Below are 26,908 nucleotides of genomic sequence, written 5' to 3'. Positions count from 1 at the left end.
TCTTAAAATTGGCAAACCATGTAAAGCTGAAATATCAACAGGTAAAACATAAGTTTTGTTTTTTTTTCTTATTTTTATCATTTATCTTCCCATGTTGATATAGTGGACACACTAGAGAATTATGATGATGTCATCACTGCAGGACAGGACGTAGGAGAGGTAAAAGGTGAGTGTCTACCATTCCACATGAATATTAATGAGTAGGATGAAGAAAGTGATTAAAGTACACAGGAAGTCTCGTGAATGCATGTTTGCATATCTATGGTATACGATAAACAGTGTCCTCAATATTTTGATGTAGAGCAGAATGCTGCACTTTTTCTAACAAGTACCATCTTTATTCACTCTTTAAATAAGTGCAGAAATATTTATTCATCACTTCTAATGTAGTTCTATATAAGATGGACTGGACAAATGGCATGTGCTGGGAGAATACTGGAGTTCACATTAGGGGCTCACTGCATTTTCAGTGTTTAACTATTGGGAAATCATACAAATGCTGCAACCCCCAAACAAAGCATCACTGTGTTTGTAGTGGTCTGGTCTAGACAGAAACACAGGGCTGAACTTGTGCAGATGTGTAGAAGTCCTCTCTATATCTGTCTAAGAGCGACAGGACAAGACAGATGACTGACACTTAAAGTTGGTTGTGTTCTTGTTGGTTGTATCTTTTATTCAAGGACACACAATAGACCCATAGAGGTGTTGGTTCTGGAGTGCCCAACACAGTTTGGTGATCTCTCCAGTCATGCACTTTAGTTAAAGTAAAGATACCCAAGATAAAATATTACTCCAGTAAAAGTAGAAGTCCTCCCTTTAGACCTCCACTTGAGTAAAAGTACAAAAGTATTTGTAAGTAAAAGTATTGAAAGTAAAAGTACTAAAAGACTGATGTCCTATTATCACTTTTGTGACAAGACTCTTGCTTCATTAACTCATTTTAGGTGAAAATACTCCAGTGTCACTCTTGGTAAACCAGTCTTTTAATAGAATGCCTTTAATTAGTCTGAGACTGATGTCTATGAAAATTATCATTAGCACAAAAGACTGAAGACAAACAATTTCCATTAGGTAGAACCTAGTGGCTCTGAAATAACTTTTTGCGAACAAGCAAAGTTTCAGTTTAAGATTTATTTGTTTAAATAAAAATTTGTTTAAATTGAAACAAGTTTAAGCTTAATAAAACTTGCTTTAAACTCAGGATCACAAATCCTGTACTAACAAAACAAAGTTTCCTGTACTATATTGCATCTGTAGGTCTCTGTTCATAAACATAAGCTAGCCAAAATTTATTTACTATAAAATGAATTAATGTTTGTATAAATTCAGAAAAAAAGACAAATTAGTCACAACTGCATATATGTACATAATTCTATATTGTGGTCTATTTACACAAAGTTATATTAGAGTTGGGAGTTTCTTCCATCATTTATGTAGGAGTAGGTGCCGTTGAACCATATGCTTGCACTGGGTCTGTAGGTCCAACAGGTCAGAACAAAGTGTGCACTGTGCCCTGATTGGTGTTCTTGCTTTGCACCTCTTTGGTTTTACATGTTACATTTTTATACACACATAAACTAAAAGGAATGACTGTGCATAATGTACAGGAGTAAAAAGTAAGATTTTTGACTTTGAAATGTAGTGGAGTGAAAGTAAAAAGTCTCCCAAAATGGGAAAACTTCAGTTAAGTACAGATACACACAAAAAAACTTAAGTACAGTAATGAATTACATTTACTTCATTACTGTCCACTACTGGATTTCTCTACTGAAACACACTGACTAAACTCATTAACTGATGAGCTGAATCAGCTGTGTATAATCACTAAACTGCATAACAAAGAAATCTGTGCTGGACGTTGGACACCCAGGAGCAGAGCTGAAGAGCTCCGGATTAAAAAGACTAACCTGGAAGGGAACCAGACAGAACTAAAACCATTCAGTAATCACTGGCAGCTCTGTAGCATACTTAGCATTCTAAGCATTTTAGTAATGGTGTTTAAGAATTATAGAAAATAAACTTTTAAAGAACAACTTGGTCAGACTTGTTAAATAGACTTGCATAGTGCTTCATTTTCTGCTCTCCTTTACTGTTCTCTTTTGGACATTTTTGGAATATATTAATAATAGGAATGTATTAATTATAAGACATGGGCTTTTTGTTATTATTTTAAAGAGTTGAATGCTCTTCTTGTTTTACAGATTATGAGGATGTGGAGGAGGAGCCTCAGGCAGAGATGAATCATGCAACTGAGAGCACACAGCCAGTGTCTTTCCTCAGGAAATTACATTCAAACCTCTTCAAACGCAAGAAATTTTAAGATTTTATCATAAATCACCCCCCCCCCCACATACACAGCTAAACATCCCCCCACACAGAGTTCATGTTTTTTTTATACGTTTTCTATGAGTTCTACCAACCGTAGTCAGCTAGGAACAAGTATTATATTCATATACATGTTTATGATCTTACTTTGATCTATTTATTCTCTTTTTTATCTTCTTGAAAACATTCTGTATCTGATGTGAGGAAGGTAGGAAAACCTTCATTTTTAAGTACAGTTTAACAACATGATTATTTTTGGTTGAAGGTCTGAAATTAAAGGAAAATTAATTTTCATTGTAAATGACGTATGACAGCTTTCTGTTTTCAGCGCTGGCATTGTGCTGGCATCAGGCAGCACCTCATAACTGTTTATAGAGCAATTATAAAGCACTGATCACCTCCTGAATACTGTGCTACACTGTGAAAATGGTATGTTCACTGGGTTTTTTTATACTGTTTTTCATAATTGAATATTTGTTTTTAATATTGTGAATATATGAAATGTATTTTTGAAATGGTCTCTAAGGACAGTGTAGGGTCCGATTGTTAATGCTGATGTTCTTTCATAATTTTAGCACTTATGTTTATTGAATAAAAACATTAATACATTTTGGAGATTATTGATTATACTTCTGGGAACTCTAGCACAATTTCATTACAGTTACAAGCAATAATTGTAACAGATTCTAAGGTTGGATCCTCTTCACAATTTGTGATTCAATGCCTCATTGTTCTCATTACCATTGCCATATCACACACACACACACACACACACACACACACACACACACACACACACACACACACACACACACACACACACACACATTTTCTATACCACTTATCCTTCTGGGTCTTGGGGGAGCTGGAGCCTAAGAGCACTACCTAATCTAATAACCAAGGACAGACTTGTACACACAAAGAATATTGGGTTAAACTATGTCCTTTTATGGAAGGATTGCATGCCCACTCCAGGTAAGGGGAAAGGACCTGCCCCAGGTGGAGGAGTTTTAGTATCTTGGGGTCTTGTTCACGAGTGATGGGAAGAGGGATCGTGAGATCGGCCGTAGGCTGGGACAATCGGCAGCAGTAATGCGGTCACTGTACCTGACTGTAGTGGTGAAGAGGGAGTTGAGCCAAAAGGCGAAGCTCTCTGTTTACCGGTCGGTCTAGATCCCAACCCTCACCTATGGTCATGAGCTGGGGGTAATGACAGAAAGTACGAGATCGCGAATACAAGCGGCGGAAATAAGCTTCTTCATCAGGTGGCGGGCTACACGCTCTGCGATAGAGTGAGGAGCTCGGTTATCCGGGAGGAGCTCAGAGTAGAGCCGCTACTCCTCCCCATTGAGAGGAGCCAGCTGAGGTGGTTCGGGCATCTGATCCGGATGCCCCCTGGACGCCTCCCGGTGGGGGTGTTCCAGGCACGGCCTACCGGGACAAGAACCCGGGGTTGCCCTACGACCCGCTGGAGGGATTATGTCTCCAAGTTGGCCTGGGAGCGGCTTGGGGTCCCCGAGAATGAGCTGGAGGAATTTGCGGGGGACAGGGTCATCTGGGATTCTCTGCTCTCCCAACTGCTACCGCGACCCTGTTTGGACTAGGGGTCAACGATGATGGACGGATCAAAATTTGCAATTCCAATTCTGGAATTCATAGCACAATTTAATGGATTTTTTGGATTTCCTGACATTTATAGGACAAGCGTATTCTGTAACAAATAAAGTTACACGGTTCCAAAGTCACCACAATGTGCATCTTAGGACCCTCTCAAATCAACACTAAGTCTATTCAGGTAAGACTGTAAATCTTGTGGTCTTATTGGATTTTGAATTGTATCATTTCTCTTTTCAAAGCCTAATATTTCTTTCTTGGAATTTCCATCATTAAAAGAAGGTAATTCATATTCTCAGCTATAAAAGTGACTCAGTCCACTGGTTTGGCCTGTTCCATCTGAGTGATGTGTCTCCTTAAGGTCTAATTTGAGTGTGTCCTATAAATTCGCAACTCTTCATTAAAAAGCCTAATACAGACTGATTAAAGGCTCCTATGAAGGCAAAGGGACCATGTAGCTGAACCAAACTTGGCAGTCTCTATCGCTTGGAGGTCTAGTTGCAGTATGCCTGGTTTGAGGCTCTTTGGGACCACCATTTTGTAAAAGGCAATAAAATATTATTCGGGCCTGTATTCAGAAAATGTCATATAAAACCAATGTGGCTTCACTAAACTCTGCACGTTACGTCACCTCAGGGCCTAGTTAACAAGTACCTAGTTTGGGTACCCCCAGGGGCCATGTCTGACTAAGCAGGCCCCATTAACACTGTGCTGTGCAGTATTATACAGACTTATAGTTATCATATTGTAACAGCATGGGTAAAAGTAGAGGACTTTTTTCCCAAGGTTTATTTCTGAACCAAGGAAAGATACCTGGTCACTTGTGACGGGAAGCTTGAGTTCAGCACTACCGCAACAACTGGTTGCAGGAGACCCCCATTCTTCTCAACCTGCTACATAAAATGCAATACCAGTTGGAGTTTGACCTCAAAAGGTCAAGTCATACATGCATATTTTTCAGAGATTAATATTTGTTTTGGAATGTATATGCATCTTTTTTTTCCTAACGTTAATTGTTGAAGATACATATTCTCAAGCAAATTAAGTGCTGCCATAAAGGATGTAGGACTGAAGAAGGCAATATTTTTCATCGTTGATGGGATTTTACTTGTTGAAAGATAATAATTCATCCCATCCTCGGTCCAGGTCTTGGAGTATTGTTAGACAGGGCAAGGGGCCAACTGCATTCACTTTACTGACTAGGGGCCACAGGCCCATTACGTTCATATATCAGGTCAGGCCATGGGTCTATTGCATTCACTCCATTAGCCTAGGGAAATAGGCCCACACTTGCACTACGTTTGCTGGGTGACTGGCCCACCCATGCACTACGTTCACTGGGCAACTGCCCCCCCCCCCCATGTACTATGTTAACTGGGCGACAGCACATGTGTGGGTCCATGTTTGCTGGGTGATGAGCCCAATGCTCATTTGGCCAATATGGCTCATGTGTGCACAATGCTCATTTGGGTAACAGGCATGCACTATGGTCTTTGGGCAATGGGCCTACATATGCATTATGCTATCTGGGTAACAGGCCCATAAATGCTCTAAATGTGCTGGATAATGGCCCACGTAAGCACAATGCTTGTTTGGACAATATGGCCCATGCATGCACAATGCCCGTTTGGGTGATGAGCCCATACATGCACAGTATTCGCTGGGCGATGGGTTTACACATGCACTCTGGTCTTTGAGCTTATATATACACTATGTTCGCTGGGTGATGGGCCCAAAAAGGCCTCAATTTTGCTGGGTGATAGGCCCATTCATGCATAATGCTTGTTTGAGTGACAGGCCCATGCATTGAGGAGTCCTAGACTATGTTTGGGCCTAATGATAAAATATTGCATGATAGATTTCCAGGTTAAATGTTTTAGTAAGGAAATGATTGTGTACCATGAAATCCTTCCTTTTTGAAAGTCTATGGGGTCTACAAAGTCACTTGAGCATTAAATTTGATGTTTGTGTTTCTCTAACTTTACAATAATACAGCACAGAAACACAGTTTAAACATCTGAATCCACTGTAAATCTAAATAAAAGCACTATTTTTATTTACTTTCATTAAAATTACTAACACAAATCTAATATTACTCTCTGTTTCTTGTATAATCCTTAGTTATTCAGGTGAATCTATTTTAGATCAGTGAATTTGGATAAACCCTTTTGGGTGAACCAGAAAAAGACGACATAGCAGATAACTATGATGATGTCATCACCACTAGACACATTTCTGAGAATGTCATAGGTGGGTTTCTGTTTAGGGATTTTAATTTAGGAGTAGAAATTAAAATTAGAAATTAAAAAGAAATAAAAAAACATACCAATATAACCAAATAATAAATGCCTTAAAAGCAGCATTAATAAAAAAAGTGTGAATATGAATAAGAATTAATTCTATGGACTGTTTGTGGAGCTGCAGTAAACTGAATTGTAAACATGTTTAAAATAAATCTTCAGTTCACATATAATTCAAAATCATTATTTTAATCAGCTTTTACAAAAAAATGAACAGAAACTTGAAAAAAAATCAAGTTGCAGAAAGGGACAACTCAATAATATCTTCCATGTTTGTCAAACACTAGAGAGCACTCCTGAGTTCAAAATGAATGGGCTCCTTTAGAGCTTTTGTGCAAAGTTGTAGTTTGTAAATCCTTTAATCATTTTTATTTAGAAAAATCCACAAATCTTCTCAACACAGATATTTCATTACTGTTTTAACTATGAAGGCTTTATAACAGTGTTTGAGTCTTTTATAGTGTTCAAGTAATGTTTATGGTATAATAAGAGAAATAGGAAGTGTCCAGGATCCCCTTAAACTGATTCTGTAAACACATACACCAGTGATAGTACAGTTTGTAACATAACTTTGTGAGGGACCCATGTTCAGGTTTCTTAAGGTAAAAAGGTCATACCAGTGAATCAGTCTGAACGGCCAGGCAGACAATGCAAAAAGGACAAAAAGCAAAATCAGATTACAAAAAGTCAGGCAGAAGCTCAAAACACCAGAGGGGCAAACTAAACAAAGACTCAGTAGTCAGACTCCAAAGCACTGGCAATACTTCACTCTGCTTAGCGGAGTTTGGGGAGTATTTAAGGTGAGACTGATTGAGAGGTAATGGGGTGCAGGTGAACCAAACCTGGGAGCAGGGCTGGTACTCGGGAGATAGAGACCTCTGGTGGCCAGAGAGGGAATTACTGACAGGTGCTAGCCTTCACCCTCCTAGAGCTGGTGGTATGGTGTCAGTCATGACCAGGAACCCTCAAAACATAATCATAGCGTATTTCATTACAATTGTATTTTTTAAGTTACATTAACTCCACAAACTTTGTACTGACTCCAAGCTTTTTATTTTATTGTTCTATTTTAATATATTAGATCATGAAAATGTAAACGTGTGTACAGTTCATTTGGGAAAGTAAATTTTAAAACAAATTTAAGGCACAACTGGACCTTAACAGCCTTGTTGTACCTTTGAAGGTACATTTACACTGTTTGTACATTGATGTACATTAAATGTACCTGTACAGTATCTGGTTTTGACAGTATATACAGGATGCTGTTCTTTGTGTGGATAAGCGGTGGAAAATAAACACAGTGTCTAACTGAAAAGTATCTGCAGCTGAAAACTCATTATTTATGGTCTTTTAGTGGACGGTGTTTTATGCTTTTGTGTTTGAAAGCTGTTTCACTACTTAAATAATGAGTAACATTTTTACAGCATCTCTGTCTTTAAGATGAACAACAGCATCAGATCATTTCATCATTTACAGATTCTTCTTTTCTTAAATGTGAAATAAAATAAACTTAAATTTAACCCTTTAATAACACCAGCTTTTGTGAAAATGTAAACATTGCTTGTTTGTGAACTAAATTAAATTAAAAATGAAGTAAAAAGCTGAAATGTTTAGTTGAACTCTTGAGAAGTGGTTGTGTGTCACTGCACTGATTAACATGTGAAGCTGTGAGCAGCTCATGGAGGATTTAGTGGGTGTGGCATGCGCCCGCCCCTGGACCCCGACGATGACGGCCAAGAGAGCCAGCAGAAAGGCGAGGCCTGCGATTGTGGAGGTGGCGGAGCGCAAAGCCGGAGCTCCCCCGACGTGCTGATTCTCATCTGGCGGGCAGATTGAGTGCCTTTATAAAGAGCTGTGAGGGAACAGAGGAGAGAGGGACGAGCAGCAGCTAAAGACGGCAGAGCTGAAAATCTCTGCTGAAGAGAAGGACTGAAAAGTCTAGCAGGCCAGCTGAAGCCTCTGAAAAGTGTCCAGCTTAGTGTTGGTTGGTTGTGTTTGTTTATTTTGGGGAAAAATAAATGGCTGCTGCCACCTTAAACCCTGCCTCCACGCCCTCCTTGAGTCCGGGGTAGCACATGCCGTGCTACAGTGGGTTTCAGTGTAAATTCACTGGTTCCATTACAGATTATAAACAGAACATCAGGACCATCAGACACTCTAGTGGACAAGAGCAGCATCATTTACACTCTGACCAATTGTTTTTACAACCTCACTCCCAAAATCCTGCTTTAATCCCTTCATCTAGAGATGTGGCCGATGGCGGGTCCAGGGTTCCCACCGGATCCATTTTCCCGATGCCTCATGATCAAGAGCAGCTCTCCAAGGTGCTGACAGGAGCTGTCCAAGTTCAGCACCTCGTGTTGTGGACAGCCGGAGACTGCATGGCCACAGGCGCTCTCTCTCTCTCTCTCTCTCTCTCTCTCGGAGACTGAACCAAGCTCTGCTACCTGGATCGACTTGCCTCAAACAGAGTCTTCACTCCCAGTGGTACTACAGAGATAAGCGACCATGCCAGTGCCTTTTACCTGAGTAAATGGCTGGTGCCACTCTTGAGCGGCACATGCCAGTGCCTTTCAAATGAGTAAATGGCTGGTGCCACTCCTGAGCAGCACATGCCAGTGCCTTTTGCCTGAGTAAATGGCTGGTGCCTCTCCTGAGTGGCACATGCCAGTGCCTTTTGCCTGAGTAAATGGCTGGTGCCACTCCTGAGCGGCACATGCCAGTGCCTTTCAACTAAGTAAATGGCTGGTGCCACTCCTGAGTGGCACATGCCAGTGCCTTTTGACTGAGTAAATGGCTGGTCTCCACTCCCAAGGCTGCATGCCGCTTGTCCTGTTTAATAAATATATTGATAAATAGTCTGTACATCATTTACATCTCTAACACGAGCTGATTTCTTCAGTTCTCTGTGTCACAGCTAAAGCTTTCAAAGTGATTAATTTTGCTTTGAATCGTCCACCAAACAGCACAACCAACAAAATCACTATCTGTACAAAGTCTTTACATCACACCCATCACTAAGGTTACTGTAAATTTTGAAAGATAATATTTCATACAGTAAGATGATGTATAATGATGTGTTTATGTTGTATTTGTTCTGTATAATAATATAATTGTGTATTTACAGTTGCACCTCCCTCATGAATGTGTATTATTAAGACATAATCCAAATTCAAGTGTAAAATACATATTTTCATTGACTTGTCTTTGTGAAAAATGTAACACGGAACAGCAAAGTGCTTTTGACATTGCATATTCATGGCCTTAATGGTCTGACTGATATATTAAAACCAGAATAACAGAATTGTGTGGAAGTGACTCTGGACCAACTATGCTATGTTGAAGAGGAGGAGGGGTAGTGATAGGGATCCAGTATGTCAGGTGAATGCAAACTTATGCTGCATTCTAGAGGTCTTGTTAGCAGCCTACTTAAGGCTATGTTGGGGAAGAGGAAGGTAATGGAATTATTGGAATAGTATAAAAAAATATGATTAAATTAAAGTAAATGTAATAAATGACCTCAAACAGGCAGCAGCTCTGTTTCTGTATTACATTCATTACATTTCATGTCTCAGGTGTCTGAACTTCACTGTGTAGATTTCATCGTTATTTAAGTTTGTTCATCACAGTTTGAATACCATTCTCTATGATTGGTGATATTCAAAGGTCAAAGTTCATTTGAATACTATAAACATTCACCCACATTCAAACAACCTCAAATGAATTAAATATTTTGCAGGTCAATTATCGCAGTAATATGATAACACACTCTATTCTAAACTGAAAGAAGGATTCAATCAAATAAAACTTCAGTGAATGTTTTGAATCCACAGTGTCTGAGCTGTGAACAGACTACAGAGAAAATAATGTCATGAATGTTGGTCAGAAATATGATTACAGGAGTACTGCCACAGTGCTTTCATATAAAATTTGAGTTATTTTCTTCAGACTGCATTCATTATTTCTGTGACTAATCCTGAACTCAGGAATGACAGAGTACAACTTTCAGTTTACAGCTGAACATAGATGATTCGTGATAGATTCTAGTTCTGGAAGGACTGAAGTTCATTTGAGTGATTTTATTTTCTTAGTAAGTATACAAAGAAATATTATTATTAATTTTATTCATTATTTTAGCTTTTTTTAACAGTGTAATTCTACCTCAATTCACTTTACATCCAGGACAGTAAGGCTTTGATTGAATATTAAAGTGATGAATTGAAAGCAGCACGTTATTAAATGTTTAAAGCTTTTTTTTAAAACCTATTTCATATATCTGAGAGACACAGAAGCCATTAGAGACACTGAGACCCTCGAAGTGACCTCAGCAGGTCAGTACAGAGAAAATGCACTTCAGGACCTTCAGCTCCCAGTGACTAAATTCACTGATTATTGATCCTCTGCTGCCATCTAGTGGACAAGAAAATGTACTGCAGTGACTCAAACCATTTTTTGTGTAAGAGCTGCAATTATGTGTGTAATGGTGATCAGTTAAATGACTGTGACAAAAAAAGTATTAAATTATGCTAAAAGTTGTATTTGTATACAATATTTACCTAATTTTATGCTATTTTATATTTGTTTTTAATCATGAGTCCATTACACTGGGCTCTCTGTTATACAAAATAATGAAAAGGCAGCATTTTCACTTCAAATAAGTAAAATAAAATAAGCTTAACTTATTTTTAACTTTACTAAATGACAAGCTAGTATTTCTGTGTGTCTGGATTCTAAGCAGTTTTGTGTGTGTGAGCTGGTTATCAGTGTGTGGATCAGCTCTCTGCAGGTGCAGCATTAACGCTGTATTACACTGGAGTGTTTCCTCTCTCTGAAGTCAGTCTCCTGTATGTTGGTGTGTTTCTCACCACACTGCTGCGAGCATCTCACACACACACCTCTAGAGACGGAGGTGGAGTTCTGTTCATCAGCACTGACGCTCTTTTGATAAATATGGAGAAAGAAAAAAACGCCTCCTCTGATTTGTCTCTGAAAATGTTTGATGATTTCCTCTCCTCTTTCTAATAAGGTCATAGTGAGTGTGATTGGCGGCTGTGGGGCGCTCTCTCTCTCTTTCTCTCTCTCTCTCTCTCTCTCTCTCTCTCTCTCTGTCTCTCTTTCTCTCTCTGTTTCTTCAGTCTCTCTGGGGAAGTGGAGGTGAAGCTTGTTCTGCTGCTGAGTTGAACGGACTGTGTGCAGGTCAGAGGGAGATGGACAGCTGTGTTGCTCTCATTCTTCTGTCCTCCACAATCTCACTCACCACAGCTGGTAAGTATATTCTCTCTGTCAAAGAATCACAGATATATAATTTCTCTCTCTCTCTCTCTCTCTCTCTGTCTCTCTCATTCTTTCTCTCTCTGTTATTTTAGTGCTGTTTGAGTCATATTTTATTACATTGATGTGTTTCTGTGGTTGTGTTCTGTATTATCACTAACTCTGTACTTTAAGCTCTTGTTTAAGTTTTACATGAGAGACCTTAAGTCAAGATTGCTATATTCTTTCTGATCTATCATAATGAGAACTTTAAACATAATCATAGATGGTTAGAGGCGGCATGGTGGCATGGTGGGTAGCGCTGTCGCCTCACAGCAAGGAGGGCCTGGGTTCCATTCCCCGGCCAGGTGACCGGGGTCCTCTCTGTGTGGAGTTTGCATGTTCTCCCCGTGTCTGTGTGGGTTTCCTCTGGGTTCTCCGGTTTCCTCCCACAGTCCAAAGACATGCTAAATTCCCCCTGGGTGTGAGTGACTGTCTGCCCTGCGATGGACTGGCGACCTGTCCAGGGTGTATCTTGCCTTCCGCCCAAAGACTGCTGGGATAGGCTCCAGCTCTCCCCCGCAACCCTGACGGAGAAGCGGCTTGGAAAATGGATGGTTAGGGCTAAACTGTTTTAGTCTGAACTATGTAAATGCCTTGGTTATGATTTTACTCAGAGATACTGTTAGAGTAAAATATATGAATAAACAAAGAACACGTTTTGTTTTCCGGAACATATTTTTATTTACTATTCCATGAGTAGAATCCTAACCACGCTTTACACTCATTATGATCTGGCTAAATAATCTTAAGTTAAAAATAATGTGAGGCCTTGGAAAGTAACTTTAAGTCGGCTCCAAAAAGATTCTGGCAAACCATCAGGCGACTCAGAAGGGGAAAGCAGTGTGCCACTAGCACTGTATATAGTGGAGATGGTTTGCTGCTGACTTCGACTGAAGACATCATTGGGCGGTGGAAGGAATACTTTGAGGACCTTCTCAATCCCACCGACACATTCTGCAGTGAGGAGGCAGAGTCTGGAGACACGGGAACAGGCTCGTCCATTACTGAGGCCGAAGTCATAAGGTAGTTAAAAAGCTCCTTGGTGGCAAGGCTCTAGGGGTGGATGAGATCCGTCCCGAGTTCTTCAAGGCTCTGGATGTTGTGGGGCTGTCTTGGCTGACACACCTTTTCAACATTGCATGGACATCGGGGGCGGTGCCACTGGATTTGCAGTCTGGGGTGGTGGTGCCTCTTTTTAAAAAAGGGTACCGGAGGGTGTGTTCCAACTACAGGGGAATCACACTCCTCAGCCTCCCTGGTAAGGTCTATGCAGGGGTACTGGAGAAGAAAGTCTGGCTTATCGTCGAACCTCGGATCCAGGAGGAGCAGTGCGGGTTCCACCCTGGTCGTGGAACACTGGACCAACTCTTCACCCTCTCCAGGCTCATGGGAGTTTGCCCAACCAGTCCACATGTGCTTTGTGGATCTGGAGAAGGCATTTGACTGTGTTCCCCGGGGTATTCTGTGGGAGGAGCTTCGGGAGTACGGGGTACATGGCTCTTTGCTATGAGCCATTCAGGCCCTGTACAAACAAAGCAGGAGCTTGGTTCGCATGGCCGGCAGTAAGTCAGACTCGTTCCCAGTGAGAGTTGGACTCAGGGCTGCCCTTTGTCACAGATTCTATTCATAATTTTTATGGATAGAATTTCTAGGCGCAGTCAGGGGATGGAGGGTGTCCGGTTCGGGGACCTCAAGGTCACATCGCTGCTGTTTGCAGATGATGTGGTCCTATTGGGGACATCAGGCCGTGATGAACTTTAACTTTTGCTGGATCGGTTTGCAGCCGAGTGTGAAGCGGCCGGGATGAGAATCAGTACCTCCAAATCGGAGACCATGGTTCTCAGGCAGAAAAGGGTGGAGAGCCCTCTCTGGGTCTGTGATAAGCTCTTGCCTCAAGTGGAGGAGTTTAATCTCGGGGTCTTGTTCACGAGTGATGGTACAAGAGAGCGGGAGATTGATAGGCGGATTGGTGCTGGGTCAGCAGTGATGCGGGCTCTTTACCGGTCTGTTGTGGTAAAGAAAGAGCTGAGCCACAAGGCAAAGCTCTCGATTTACCGGTCGATCTATGTTCCTACCCTTACCTATGGTTATGAGCTTTGGGTAATGACCGAAAATGAGTTTCCTCCGCAGGGTGTCTGGACTCTCCCTTAGAGATAGGGTGAGAAGTATGGTCATCCGGGAGGGACTCGGAGTAGAGCCGCTGCTTCTTCACATCGAGAGGAGCCAGTTGAGGTGGTTCGGGCATCTGGTTAGGATGCCTCCTTGACGCCTCCCTCGTGAGGTGTCACAGGCAAGTCCACCAGGGAGGAGACCCCGGGGAAGACCCAGGACACGCTGGCGTGACTATATTGCCTAGCTAGCCTGGAAGCGCCTCGGAATCCCCCCCCCGGAGAGCTAGTGGAAGTGGCTGGGGAAAGGGAGGTCTGGGCCTCATTGCTTAAGATGCTGCCACCGCGACCCAAACCCCGGAGAAGCGGAAGATGGATGGATGGATGGATGGATGGATGGATGGATGGATGGATGGAGTTGATGTGGAAAAACTACAGCACCCAGTACTGAGCCCTGACAGCCAGCTACGCCTTATCGGGCCAACTGCATTAATGCTTTTGTGGCTAAATGGAAGCAAATCCTTCAGCCATGTTCAAAAAGTGAAAGCAGAGGAGTTGAGGCTATGTGCTAATGTCTGTGGTTTTTGAGTAAAATATTCAACAAGCACATATGGTGTGATGTTTTGGTGTCCATGTATTTTGGCCATGTAATGTATCTGTGTTCTTGTCCTCTCTCTCGTGCTCTCTCTCTGTTGTACAGTCAGTGTGAGGTTGGTGGATGGTGGCAGTCGATGTGCTGGGAGAGTGGAGGTTCTTCATAGAGGACAGTGGGGAAAAGTGTGTGATGATTACTGGGATATGAGAGATGCTGCAGTGGTGTGTAGAGAGCTGGGCTGTGGAGAGTCTGTAACTGCACTGGGTAGAGCTCACTTTGGACCAGGATCAGGACCAATGTGGCTGGATGATGTGAATTGTAATGGATCAGAGTCTACATTGAATAACTGCAAATTAAAAGATTGGGGTGAACATAACTGTGAAAATACCGAAGTTGCTGGAGTCATTTGTTCAGGTAATCACTACAGAGCTTTTGGAAATAATCTTTCAATATACTACCAATTAAATTTAGGTCAGAGTAAGAGTCTCTATCAAAGTCTTTATCAAATTAATCTCTATTAAGTCTCTATCAAAACTAAAACAACATGATATATAAATATATAGTTTTCCACTCATATTCCAAAACTGGCTTAGCACATAAAAAACATTTCTCTCAATCATAAATGTTTGTCTAGTTAATTCATTTCTATTCTGGCATGTTAATATTTCAGGAAGAATCAGGCTGGTTGGTGGTTCTCGCTGCTCTGGGAGAGTGGAGGTGCTTCATGGAGAGACCTGGTCCACAGTGTGTGATGCTGACTTTGACCAGCAGGATGCAGAGGTTGTGTGTCGAGAGCTGGGCTGTGGGCTTCCTGTGGAGGTGCTGGGAGCAGCTGTTTTTGGCAGAGGGGAGGGTCAGGTGTGGACAGAGGAGCTTCAGTGTAGAGGCAACGAATCTCAGATTCACTTCTGTCCATCATCTTCACTCAAACACAACTGCACCCATGACAGTGATGTGGGTCTGGTGTGTGCTGGTAAGAGGGCCATGTTCATCAATTAGCACTGCATTATTTTACTGATGTACTGCACATGATATTTAGAACATATTTTTTCTTGTATTTTGTGTATCTCTTTGCATGCAACTTTTTTTTGCAGAAATGTCACTTTCTATACACATAAACCAACTTCTGAATATGTATATTACATTAACTGCCAACTTATAATCTCTTTTATGTTATTTATCACTTCTTAGCTCTCTTTGTTAACCATCCATAATATTTGTTATGTGCCTTTTCCTTTCATTTGTTAATTTCCCTTTCTTGCATTCTTCCATAAACATTCTACATTTAGGTACCAGAATGTAGTTTAGCTGGGACAATAAATTTGTTGCCACCAGAAAGTAATTCCTGTGCTATTCAAGGTGAAATGGAAAGTTCTAGATGAAACTTAAACTTAAAATTGTGTGCTCTGGATTTCGAGACTTTAACTCTTTTGTTTCCATCCTAAACTTTACAATGAAACAAGCATAGTACTGGCAGAGTTTTACACAAGCATGATTCTATTGAATAAAATGAACCAGAAATTAATCTGGTACTTTCTGGTAATTTGGTACTTTCCAGAAATCATGAAACTTTCTATAAAGGCCAAGAAGAGTGCCCCTCTGCTATTGTTCTATAAATTGATATGTCTCCAGTTACATGGTTTCATTATATTAAGTAAATTATTTAAGACTAATTTAAATATCTAGTTTAATCTAATTTTATCAATTTTTATGAAACTTTTATCAATTTTTATGGTTTTATAATCTTGTTGTACTTTGTTTTTTATTTATACTCAAATTGATTTATTGATTTATACTATAAAGTGATTTCGCTTGAAAAAGTAAATTGCTCTCTGTTATTGATTTACAGTAACAAAAAGATGTCTGTTTTCTGTGACTTACTTTATGATTTAATTAAAGGTTTACACTGTATTTGAAGTGTTACATGTATCTGTTTGCTGGGCATCATAATTATTTTAAACCTGCACAGCTAAACACGTCAAATTGTTATACAAATATTGAAATCATATCCACTGCAGTTTCCTCTGATTTCTAATAAGAATTAATGTAAGTAATATTAATTTGTGTTGAAGTATGACTTTGATTCCTATTTTCCAATCATTTCTCCTAGCACCACAATGACTGTTCATTCTCATTTAACCATGAAGAGGAGCTGAGTGTTTTCTGGAAATCGTTCTCTGTCTCTCTTCATCACTATTTGTTCTAATGCTCTCATTCACACTCTCTCTCTCTCTGTCTTACTGTTCATGCTTGATCTCCGTGTCTCTCTTGCTTCTCTGTCCTGTTATTATTGAAAAAGCGAACTCGTTTAATTACTTGACAGCAAACTGTGGAGCTTAAAGACTAGGCCAATGACTGTAAATCATCTCTGTCCAACCTGAGCAGCCACTGCAACCAAAGTAAAGAGCAGTTAAAAAAAAAATCAGGAAGTTAGCATTTAATGAGTAATCTGTTGGTTGCCATCATGAACACTCACATAGCAAACACTTGCTTTGGACCATAGGTGTGTTCCCCTGTGTTACTTTAAATAATAAAAGTACATCTTAAAAAGTTAAAACTGGTCTGAGCAAAGACTTTATAATATAATATAATTTACAAATATGGTAGCAGCTTGCTTATCAGTACATTAGTGTATCCACAGTGAATCTCATGACTGCGGATACACAGCGGAAAAGTCTTGAATCTACAGAGGTCTGGACTTTTGTGGCTTCATAGCTCGTTATGGCCACATACATAAATATTTGTCTTTTCTATCTCGGTTGTTCAGGCAGTGTGAGGTTGGTGGATGGTGGCAGTCGCTGTGCTGGGAGAGTGGAGGTTCTTCATAGTGGACAGTGGGGAACAGTGTGTGGTGATGGCTGGGATATGAAACATGCTGCAGTGGTGTGTAGAGAGCTGGGCTGTGGCAAGGCTGTAGATGCACTGAGCGATGCCCACTTTGGACCAGGATCAGGACCAATCTGGATGAGTAAAGTTGGCTGTGGTGGATCAGAGTCCACACTGAAGAATTGTAGATCAGCAAGATGGGGTAAACATAACTGTGATCATTCTAAAGATGCTGGAGTTGTCTGTTCAGGTAGGATTTACTAAATTTCAGTAATTTATTCAATAAGATTAACTTTCGAAATTATTTTTCATTGAATAGCTTTTATTTGACAATGATTTTCATTAGCAAAAAACACTTTTTGTACATTTAACTTCTTTTTATTCATTTTAATTATATCATACATGCAATATATTATATTGTCTTTTTGAGGACTTTCAAACTTAATTAGGTTTACTTTTCTCTTTGGAAATATTACGTTATAAACTTGTGACTTTAATATTCTTGTTTTGGAAAAAAAAAGCTGTAATACCATCTTTTAAAAAAATGATATCTTTAAACAAAATTGTATAAGGAGTCAGGCTGGTTGGTGGTTCTCGCTGCTCTGGGAGAGTGGAGGTGCTTCATGGAGAGACCTGGTCCACAGTGTGTGATGCTGACTTTGACCAGCAGGATGCAGAGGTTGTGTGTCGAGAGCTGCGCTGTGGGCTTCCTGTGGAGGTGCTGGGAGCAGCTGCTTTTGACAGAGGGGAGGGTCAGGTGTGGTCAGAGGAGCTTCAGTGTAGAGGCAACGAATCTCAGATTCACTTCTGTCCATCATCTTCACTCAAACACAACTGCTCCCATGACAGTGATGTGGGTCTGGTGTGTGCTGGTAAGAGGGCCATGTTCATCAATTAACACTGCATTATTTTACTGATGTGCTGCACATGATATTTAGAACATATGTTCTCTTGTATTTTGTGTATCTCTTTGCATGCAACTTTTTTTTTGCAGAAATGTCACTTTCTATACACATAAACCAACTGCTGAGTATGTATATTACATTAACTGCCAACTTATAATCTCTTTTATGTTATTTATCACTTCTTAGCTCTCTTTGTTAACCATCCATAATATTTGTTATGTGCCTTTTCCTTTCATTTGTTAATTTCCCTTTCTTGCATTCTCCCATAAACATTCTACATTTAGGTACCAGAATGTAGTTTAGCTGGGACAATAAATTTGTTGCCACCAGAAAGTAATTCCTGTGCTATTTAAGGTGAGATGGGAAATAAAAAGGGCAGTTCTAGATGAAACACAGATATTTGAAGCTTCAGAAAACATTACATGTTTTACTTGTAGCTTGTGACAGATATAGTTGCACATATTTTACCTTGTACCAGTTTGACAGTAACTCGTTCAGTAGTGAGCGCTGGTATAGAGCTGCCGCCGCTGTTTTCCGTTTCTAACAATCTCCTGATTTAGCTGCCACTCGTATTCAGTCAGTGACATATCTAGGACTTTGAGAAGACCTGGAATGACATTTATTCTCACAAAATTGGTCCCTACCATTTGGAATTCAACACATGATTGGTTGCTTCCTCTGTCACTTTGCAATTATTACGTAGTGGGACAAGATCACTTAAATCATCGATTTTCCCACTTTTCCAAAACACAGATAATTACATTAATCTCAGGACAGGGATCTCACTTGAACAATTGTGGTAATTATATGCACAGAACCACTGGTGATGACTTTAATAAAGGATTATTTAATGACAGAAGTATATAAGCACTAAATGACGGACCATGAAAGGGATATAGACACATCATATTACATTAACAATTACAAAGAGAAAACCAGAGGTATTAAATTCACAGAACAAAAATACTGGAAATAGTTGTGACTCTAAATTTAACATATGGCTTTTCAGCATCAAGCATAACAATTCTAATGCTATCATAGGACCAGCCTGAGTGTGGATAAAAGGGAAACAGTGAAACTGAAATCACATAAAGTAGCAGTGTGGGTGAATCTAATGACCTGACGTTTCAGACAGAGCCATGGTGATGAATGTGCTGCGTGGAGAAACAGCATAGGTTGGAGAAGGGTCCATTGTTCACAGAAATTATTTGATTTAATAAAATAATAATAAAAAGAATTATGAAATGAAAAACAGTAACAAATGATTAAATACCAACACAATAACTTATATTAATGAAACTGGGTCACAATTCAAGAATCATAAAATAACTATTAATTTTAGATTAAAATTCAAAGAATTTCTGACTGGCCAATTTTGTGCTCTGGATTTCGAGACTTTAACTCTTTTGTTTCCATCCTAAACTTTACAATGAAACAAGCATAGTACTGGCAGAGTTTTACACAAGCATGATTCTATTGAATAAAATGAACCAGAAATTAATCTTTCATTTGGTACTTTCCAGAAATCATGAAACTTTCTATAAAGGCCAAGAAGAGTGCCCCTCTGCTATTGTTCTATAAATTGATATGTCTCCAGTTACATGGTTTCATTATATTAAATAAATTATTTAAGACTAATTTAAATATCTAGTTTAATCTAATCATTTTATAATCTAGTTTTACTTTGTTTTTTATTTATACTCAAATTGATTTATTGATTTATACTATGAAGTGATTTTGCTTAATAAAGTAAATTGCTCTCTGTTATTGATTTACAGTAACAAAAAGATGTCTGTTTTCTGTGACTTACTTTATGATTTACTTTAATTAAAGGTTTACACTGTATTTGAAGTTTTACATGTATCTGTTTGCTGGGCATCATAATTATTTTAAACCTGCACAGCTAAACATGTCAAATTGTTATACAAATATTGAAATCATATCCACTGCAGTTTCCTCTGATTTCTAATGTTGGTTTGGGCTGGTAAGGACTATTTTTGTAGAGTGGAAAAAGGTTTGCTGTTGTTGTGGATTTACTGTAACAAAACGTTTTGTTTTCATATGACTTACTGTATGATTTCTTTTAGTTAAAGGTTTTACATTGAAATTTAATATGTATCTGTTGTGCTGCTGTGCATTGTAATTATTTTAAACCTGTACAAGAAGTCAAACTGTTATGCTAATGATGAAAAGACATTCACTGCAGTTTCCTCTGATTTCAAGCATTTTATTCAATTAATTCTAATTTGTAATTAGGTATGACTGTAGTTCCTTCTTCCCATTCATTTCTCCTAGCACCACAATAACTGTTCAATTACTCTTAACCATGTTGTGGAACTGAGTGTGCTGAGTTTCTCTCTCTCTCTGTCTCTCTCTCTCTCTATTGTACAGACAGTGTGAGGCTGGTGGATGGTGGCAGTCGCTGTGCTGGGAGAGTGGAGGTTCTTCATAGAGGACAGTGGGGAACAGTTTGTGGTGATTACTGGGATATGAGTGATGTTGCAGTGGTGTGTAGAGAGCTGCGCTGTGGAGAGGCTGTAGCTGCACTGAGTGATGCTCATTTTGGACCAGGATCAGGACAAATCTGGATGAATGAAGTGGACTGTAGTGGATCAGAGTCTACACTGAAGAACTGTAAATCACGGGGATGGGGTAAACATAACTGTGATCATGGTGAAGACGCTGGAGTCATCTGCTCAGGTAAACTGCAGTCAGTGATCACATCTATGAATGAACAAAAGCCTAATATCATCATCACTATAATGTCATTTATTTTCTAAATATTTTGAATGTTATTATCTTGGATCTTTTACATCAGTGGCTCTCGGATGGGGTACATAAGATTAATTGCAGAAAATGTGAAAGTAATAAAAAAATATTAGTTGTGAAATAAAAAGGTCACCTATTTTAAAAGAAAAGATTTAATAATATAATTCTTATATAGTTTCCAGGCCAAAAGCAGTACACTGCCTAATACTGCCCTCAACACACACAGCTCTTCCACTGCTGACTGCAACCTCTGGCTAATCACTCAAATGAAATTCATATAGGAAAACTGACGGTATATAGAAAAGATGCCACCTTCCTACTCAGAATGTGTTCACATTTTTAAAAGACTTCCTCTACACATGAACTGTAACAAAATGTTATCAAAATAGTTTGTTTTATATGATCACATCATTCAGAGAGTTTAGTTCTACTGTTAGACCATTAGGATGACTAAATCACTAATTACACCTGATGTTTTAGTCAAATATCCCCTATTAACTAAAGTAAAGGAATTATTTTTTTCATTCTCATCTATATTAAGATATTACTAAGAGAGTCAACCAAATGTGAGCCGAACCACAAAGTTTGTATTCCCTCCTGAGTGTCATTAATATCATTTTAAAAAACTAAATTGGGAGATGGTGGAATTTGCCTGAAAAAAATCTTGCAGTGGAAAACCACAAACCCAAAAAGCCTGAAAACCATTGTTACATATTATTTCCACTTTCTGTCAAGTGTCAAGTTTAAGAAAATGTACTTCTTTCTCTATACTGTGCACAGTGTTAACGTACTTACAAATACTCACAGGTCACAGAATGTCCAGACTTGCTGATGGATTCCACCTGTGCTCTGGGAGAGTGGAGGTGCGTCATGGAGAGACCTGGTCCACAGTGTGTGATGCTGACTTTGACCAGCAGGATGCAGAGTTTGTGTGTCGAGAGCTGGGCTGTGGGCTTCCTGTGGAGGTGCTGGGAGCAGCTGCTTTTGGCAGAGGGGAGGGTCAGGAGTGGTCAGAGGAGTTTCAGTGTAGAGGCAATGAAACTCAGATTTATTTCTGTCCAACATCATCTTCACTCAAACACAACTGCTCCCATGACAGAGAAGTGGGCCTGGTGTGTTCAGGTAAAGTATTTATTTTTAAATGAGATTTAATTTAATTAATGTATTTATTTATTAAATGTATTTATTTACTACCAGTAAACTCAGCCACAGTCTCACAATAAATAGCACTGAACTGCCCTTATCCATATTTATTCCTTTAATGTGATGCTGATTCAGGTCACACTCAGGCTCGGCTGGTGAGCGGCTCTGACTCCTGTTCTGGTCGAGTGGAGCTCCAGTACCTCAGTGAATGGGGCACAGTGTGTGATGTAAGCTGGGATATGAGAGCTGCCAGTGTCCTCTGTGGTCAGCTGAAGTGTGGGAGTGCTGTGGCTGTGTTGGGGTCAGACTGGTTTGGGGAGGGGAGTGGCCAGATCTGGGCGGATGTGTTTGACTGTCAGGGGAACGAAACACACCTGTCAAAATGTCCCATTTCATCATGGAGTCGAACTGCATGCTCGCATAAACAGGATGCTGGAGTCATCTGCAGTGGTGAGCTCTCAGAATTGTGCACTGCATGTTAAAGTAAAACCCACCCTTTTAGTAAATTAGTGTGTCATTGGCACCATCAATCAAATAAAAAAAAATCCTTCCTTTTCAGGTTCCTCTCTCGTGTCTCATGAAGGGAGAGTGAGGTTGTATGGAGGGATGGAGTGTGAGGGGGAGGTGGAGGTTTACTTCTTGCAGGACTGGAGGAGAGTTCTGCTGGACTCCTGGAGTGAGTCTGAGGCCTCTGTGGTCTGCAGACAGCTGGGCTGTGGCTCTGTGTTCAGCTTCTCCAGCTCCTCTACATCCAGTCCTGAGCACAGTCACATGTGTGTGACGGGTTTCAATTGTTCTGGGAGTGAAGCTCATCTGGGGAACTGCAGCAGCGCACAAGCAGTCAACTGCAGCTCCAGAGAACAGCTCTCAGTCACCTGCTCTGGTCAGTATTAACACATCTAATTATTTAAAATGCCTAAAATTTCATTTTAATTTTGATTATTTCACAATCAGAAGATTAACTCACCTCATCATGTGGAGATGTGTGATGGGGGGTGGGGGAGCAATAAGCTAAGTAAACAATCTTATTTTTATGAATATAAATGATTCATCATTACATTTTGGCACTACTGAAACAATCAGCTACATTTACACAGCAGGTAAAAGTTGCCCAAATCCGATCTTTTTCCTCATATGTGACACAGGTGTGTCATCTGTGTGTCAGTGTGAACAGCAAAAACGCACTGAATCTGACATTTTCAATTCCGATTTGAGTTGTTTTCATATGTGGTACTGAAATCCGATCCGTATCCGATCTGCAGTAATGCGACTTTTACGTCAATACAACTCGACATTTGTCCTCATTTCGCGCTGCTGAGACCCATAAACATTCCGGCTGATGTTTCTGTACCAAACATTTGAGGAGACTCATCGAAGCCGCTCCGGGTTTGAAGAGGTTTCGAACGAAGCGGCCGAAGGCGGCCGGAGGAGCCCGAGGCTGCAGCGTCAGAGAACAGTTTAAAGCATCCGAGGATACGAACCAAAGAAGAGGCCGAATGCCGGTCCCTTTTTATGGCGAACTCGTGCACACTGTGGGTGATGAGCTCAGCTGTCAACCACTGGAACTTCATAATCGCTCCTGTGATGCTGGCGAAGAGGAAACCGGGAGCGACTAGTTTTCGCTTCTCGTCATGATCGTTTACCTGTAGATGAGCCACGAGCAGTGTTGCCAACTCCTCAGTAAGGAAAGTCGCTACTGGCTGTCCTAAAAGTCCCCAGAAGTCGCTAAATGACGCCATCGTCTAATTTGCATAACGGTCCGTTTGCGTGTATCTGAAGCTGTAGAATAAAGGAATAACGTTGTGGGAGAGAAAAAAGTGAGTAAAAAACACTCTAAATATGTTAGAACTACAAATAAACTCTGAATAAATGAACTTCTTCTGTTGATTCTTTTTTTATTGCCTTTGAAACAGGCCGTCACTTCTTAAAATAACTTCATAACTTTAATGCTTTGTCTAGACCCACATTACATAAATTATTTTTACGTAAATTACATAAATCAATTTTGTCCTGTGTTGTTAAATGTTAAAAAAGCATATCAAATTTAATCAAAAAACTGTTATGGGGTGGAACTGCTACTCTACGCTCAACCCTCCTCCTTTATCCGGGCTTGGGACCGGCGAAGTGACTTTAAAAGAGACACTTTGACAGATGTACTTATTTTTTTGTTTGTTTTATGCCTTTTTTTCAAATTTTAATATATTTTTTATTCATATTTACATCTCGCTCTGTAAATAGGGGGCGGGGTCAGCGGCGGCGTGGGTCTGCTCTGACTGAGACCCAGTCCTATGAGTGTTGTGGGTCGGAGCTCACGGCATATGAGCAAAATCATAGTTTATAAATGCTTAAACATTTTTAATGTAAAAGAATACACGCATTTCCTGAACACTGAATATCATAAAACCTTTTAACACCGCTGTTATATTTTAAGAGCTTTTGAACTCGAGCTATATGAGTATAAAACAGTGCCTCATGTATGTCCATGAGGTCAATGAGCGCGAACAGCCAATGAGCTGCTCCACTCGCCAATCAATTATCGCTCTGGCAGTAATGCCCGCCCCCTGCTGCCCAAAACCCGTTTGCTGTAGACAAAGATAATATATAGGTAAGATTCCTTTGCTTTTTAGTGAAATACATATTTCTTCTTAAAGAAGACATTAAAGAAAAGTCCTGGACATGTGATTAGAAAAAATCGTGTTTCGTTTTTAGCCGTTGAGCTCTATTTACTCCCATTCACTGAGGACTCAGTCGTAAACACCCCCAGCAGATTAGCCGTCCTGTTTTCGAAATAACGTGGGAACAGAAAGTGGCCAGGTTCCTCATAAACCGCCTCTGGTAGAGCGCCATCTGATTAAATGGCGACACAGTATAAGACAAAATAAAAGCTATGAGAGTAGTTGTGAACATCTATTTAATTTAATTTAATTGACCCTTATTAGTCCCACAATGGGGAAATTTCAACTCCGCATTTAACCCATCCGTGAAGTGAAAAACCACATAGACACCAGTGAGCATACACACACACTAGGGGGCAGTGAGCACACTTGCCTGGAGCGGTGGGCAGCCCAATCCGCAGCGCCCGGGGAGCAGTTGGGGGTTAGGTGTCTTGCTCAAGGACACCTCAGTCATGTGCTGTCGGCTCTGGGGATCGAACCAGCAACCTTCTGGTCATGAGGCTGGATCCCTAACCTCCAGCCCACAACTGCCCCCAAAACATTTACTATGAAGACGAGGCACCGCTGGGATTCAAACTCAGGATCTCCTGTTTACTAGACAGGCGCTTTACCCAACTAAGCCACGGCGCCACAATCTATATGTATATACACCGCTCAAAAAAAATAAAGGGAACACTCAAATAACACATCCTAGATCTGAATGAATGAAATATTCTCAATGAATACTTTGTTCTGTACAAAGTTGAATGTGCTGACAACAAAATAACACAAAAATCAATGGAAATCAAATTTATTAACCAATGAAGGCCTGGATTTGGAGTCACACACAAAATTAAAGTGGAAAAACACACGACAGGCTGATCCAACTTTGATGTGATGTCCTTAAAACAAGTCAAAATGAGGCTCAGTGTTGTGTGTGGCCTCCACGTGCCTGTATGACCTCCCTACAATGCCTGGGCATGCTCCTGATGAGGTGGCGGATGGTCTCCTGATGGATCTCCTCCCAGACCTGGACTAAAGCATCCGCCAACTCCTGGACAGTCTGTGGTGCAACGTGACGTTGGTGGATGGAGCAAGACACGATGTCCCAGATGTGATCGGATTCATGATGTGTCCGTAGCTTCAATGCCTTCATCTTGTAGGAACTGCTGACACACTCCAGCCACATGAGGTCTAGCATTGTCCTGCATTAGGAGGAACCCAGTGCCAACCGCACCAGCATATGGTCTCACAAGGGGTCTGAGGATCTCATCTCGGTACCTAATGGCAGTCAGGCTACCTCTGGCGAGCACATGGAGGGCTGTGTGGCCCTCCAAAGAAATGCCACCCCACACCATTACTGACCCACTGCCAAACCGGTCATGCTGAAGGATGTTGCAGGCAGCAGATCGCTCTCCACAGCACCTCCAGACTCTGTCACATCTGTCACATGTGCTCAGTGTGACCCTGCTTTCATCTGTGAAGAGCACAGGACGCCAGTGGCGAATTTGGAAATCCTGGTGTTCTCTGGCAAATGCCAAGCGTCCTGCACGGTGTTGGGCTGTGAGCACAACCCCCATCTGTGGATGTTGGGCCCTCATCCTCATGGAGTCGGGTTCTAACCATTTGTGCAGACACATGCACATTTGCGGCTTGCGGGAGGTCATTTTGCAGGGCTCTGGCAGTGCTCCTCCTGTTCCTCCTTGCACAAAGGCGGAGGTAGTGGTCCTGCTGCTGGGTTGTTGCCCTCCTACGGCCTCCTCCACATCTCCTGGTGTACTGACCTGTCTCCTGGCTAGTGCCTCCAGCCTCTGGACACTACGCTGACAGACACAGCAAACCTTCTTGCCACAGCTCGCATTGATGTGCCATCCTGGATGAGCTGCACTACCTGAGCCACTTGTGTGGGTTGTAGAGTCTGTCTCATGCTACCACGAGTGTGAAAGCACCACCAACATTCAAAAGTGACCAAAACATCAGCCAGAAAGCAAAGGTACTGAGAAGTGGTCTGTGGTCCCCACCTGCAGAACCACTCCTTTATTGAGTGTGTCTTGCTAATCGCCAATAATTTCCACCTGTTGTCTTTTCCATTTGTACAACAGCATGTGACATTGATCGTCAATCAGTGTTGCTTCCTAAGTGGACAGTTTGATTTCACAGAACTTTGATTTACTTGGAGTTATATTGTGTTGTTTAAGTGTTCCCTTTATTTTTTTGAGCAGTGTTTATATATTATATATATAACTCACAAAAACTGAAGGTGTGTTTACTGGAGAAAATTCCCCATTTTTTTCATTCACTTTAAACGTGCAAGTGGTGTTTCAGGGTATGTGAGCTTACTGGCTGCTGTCCAGTA

At 40.7% G+C, this 26,908-nt stretch overlaps 1 protein-coding gene and 1 non-coding gene across 2 annotated transcripts in view; one reads left to right on the top strand and one right to left on the bottom strand.

Moving 5' to 3' along the window:
• LOC108412203 (deleted in malignant brain tumors 1 protein-like) overlaps nt 1-26,908 on the top strand; it is a 54,673-nt gene that overhangs the window by 15,109 nt on the left and 12,656 nt on the right. The window contains exons 17-26 of the mRNA XM_037538134.1: nt 104-166; nt 14,361-14,669; nt 14,890-15,113; nt 15,350-15,353; nt 17,023-17,331; nt 17,654-17,966; nt 20,388-20,686; nt 21,563-21,877; nt 22,034-22,348; nt 22,458-22,522. Coding sequence (XP_037394031.1) covers nt 104-166; nt 14,361-14,669; nt 14,890-15,113; nt 15,350-15,353; nt 17,023-17,331; nt 17,654-17,966; nt 20,388-20,686; nt 21,563-21,877; nt 22,034-22,348; nt 22,458-22,522 — 2,216 coding nt within the window. The remainder of the gene's footprint in view (nt 1-103; nt 167-14,360; nt 14,670-14,889; nt 15,114-15,349; nt 15,354-17,022; nt 17,332-17,653; nt 17,967-20,387; nt 20,687-21,562; nt 21,878-22,033; nt 22,349-22,457; nt 22,523-26,908) is intronic.
• Nucleotides 25,130-25,203, bottom strand: trnat-agu. Its single transcript has one exon. It is a non-coding gene; the product is annotated as a tRNA-Thr (tRNA).

This window comes from Pygocentrus nattereri, chromosome 1 (genome assembly GCF_015220715.1).
Source record: "Pygocentrus nattereri isolate fPygNat1 chromosome 1, fPygNat1.pri, whole genome shotgun sequence".
NCBI lineage: Eukaryota > Metazoa > Chordata > Actinopteri > Characiformes > Serrasalmidae > Pygocentrus > Pygocentrus nattereri.
Note: the sequence above shows the minus strand (reverse complement) of the source record. Positions and strands in the feature narration are given on the sequence as shown.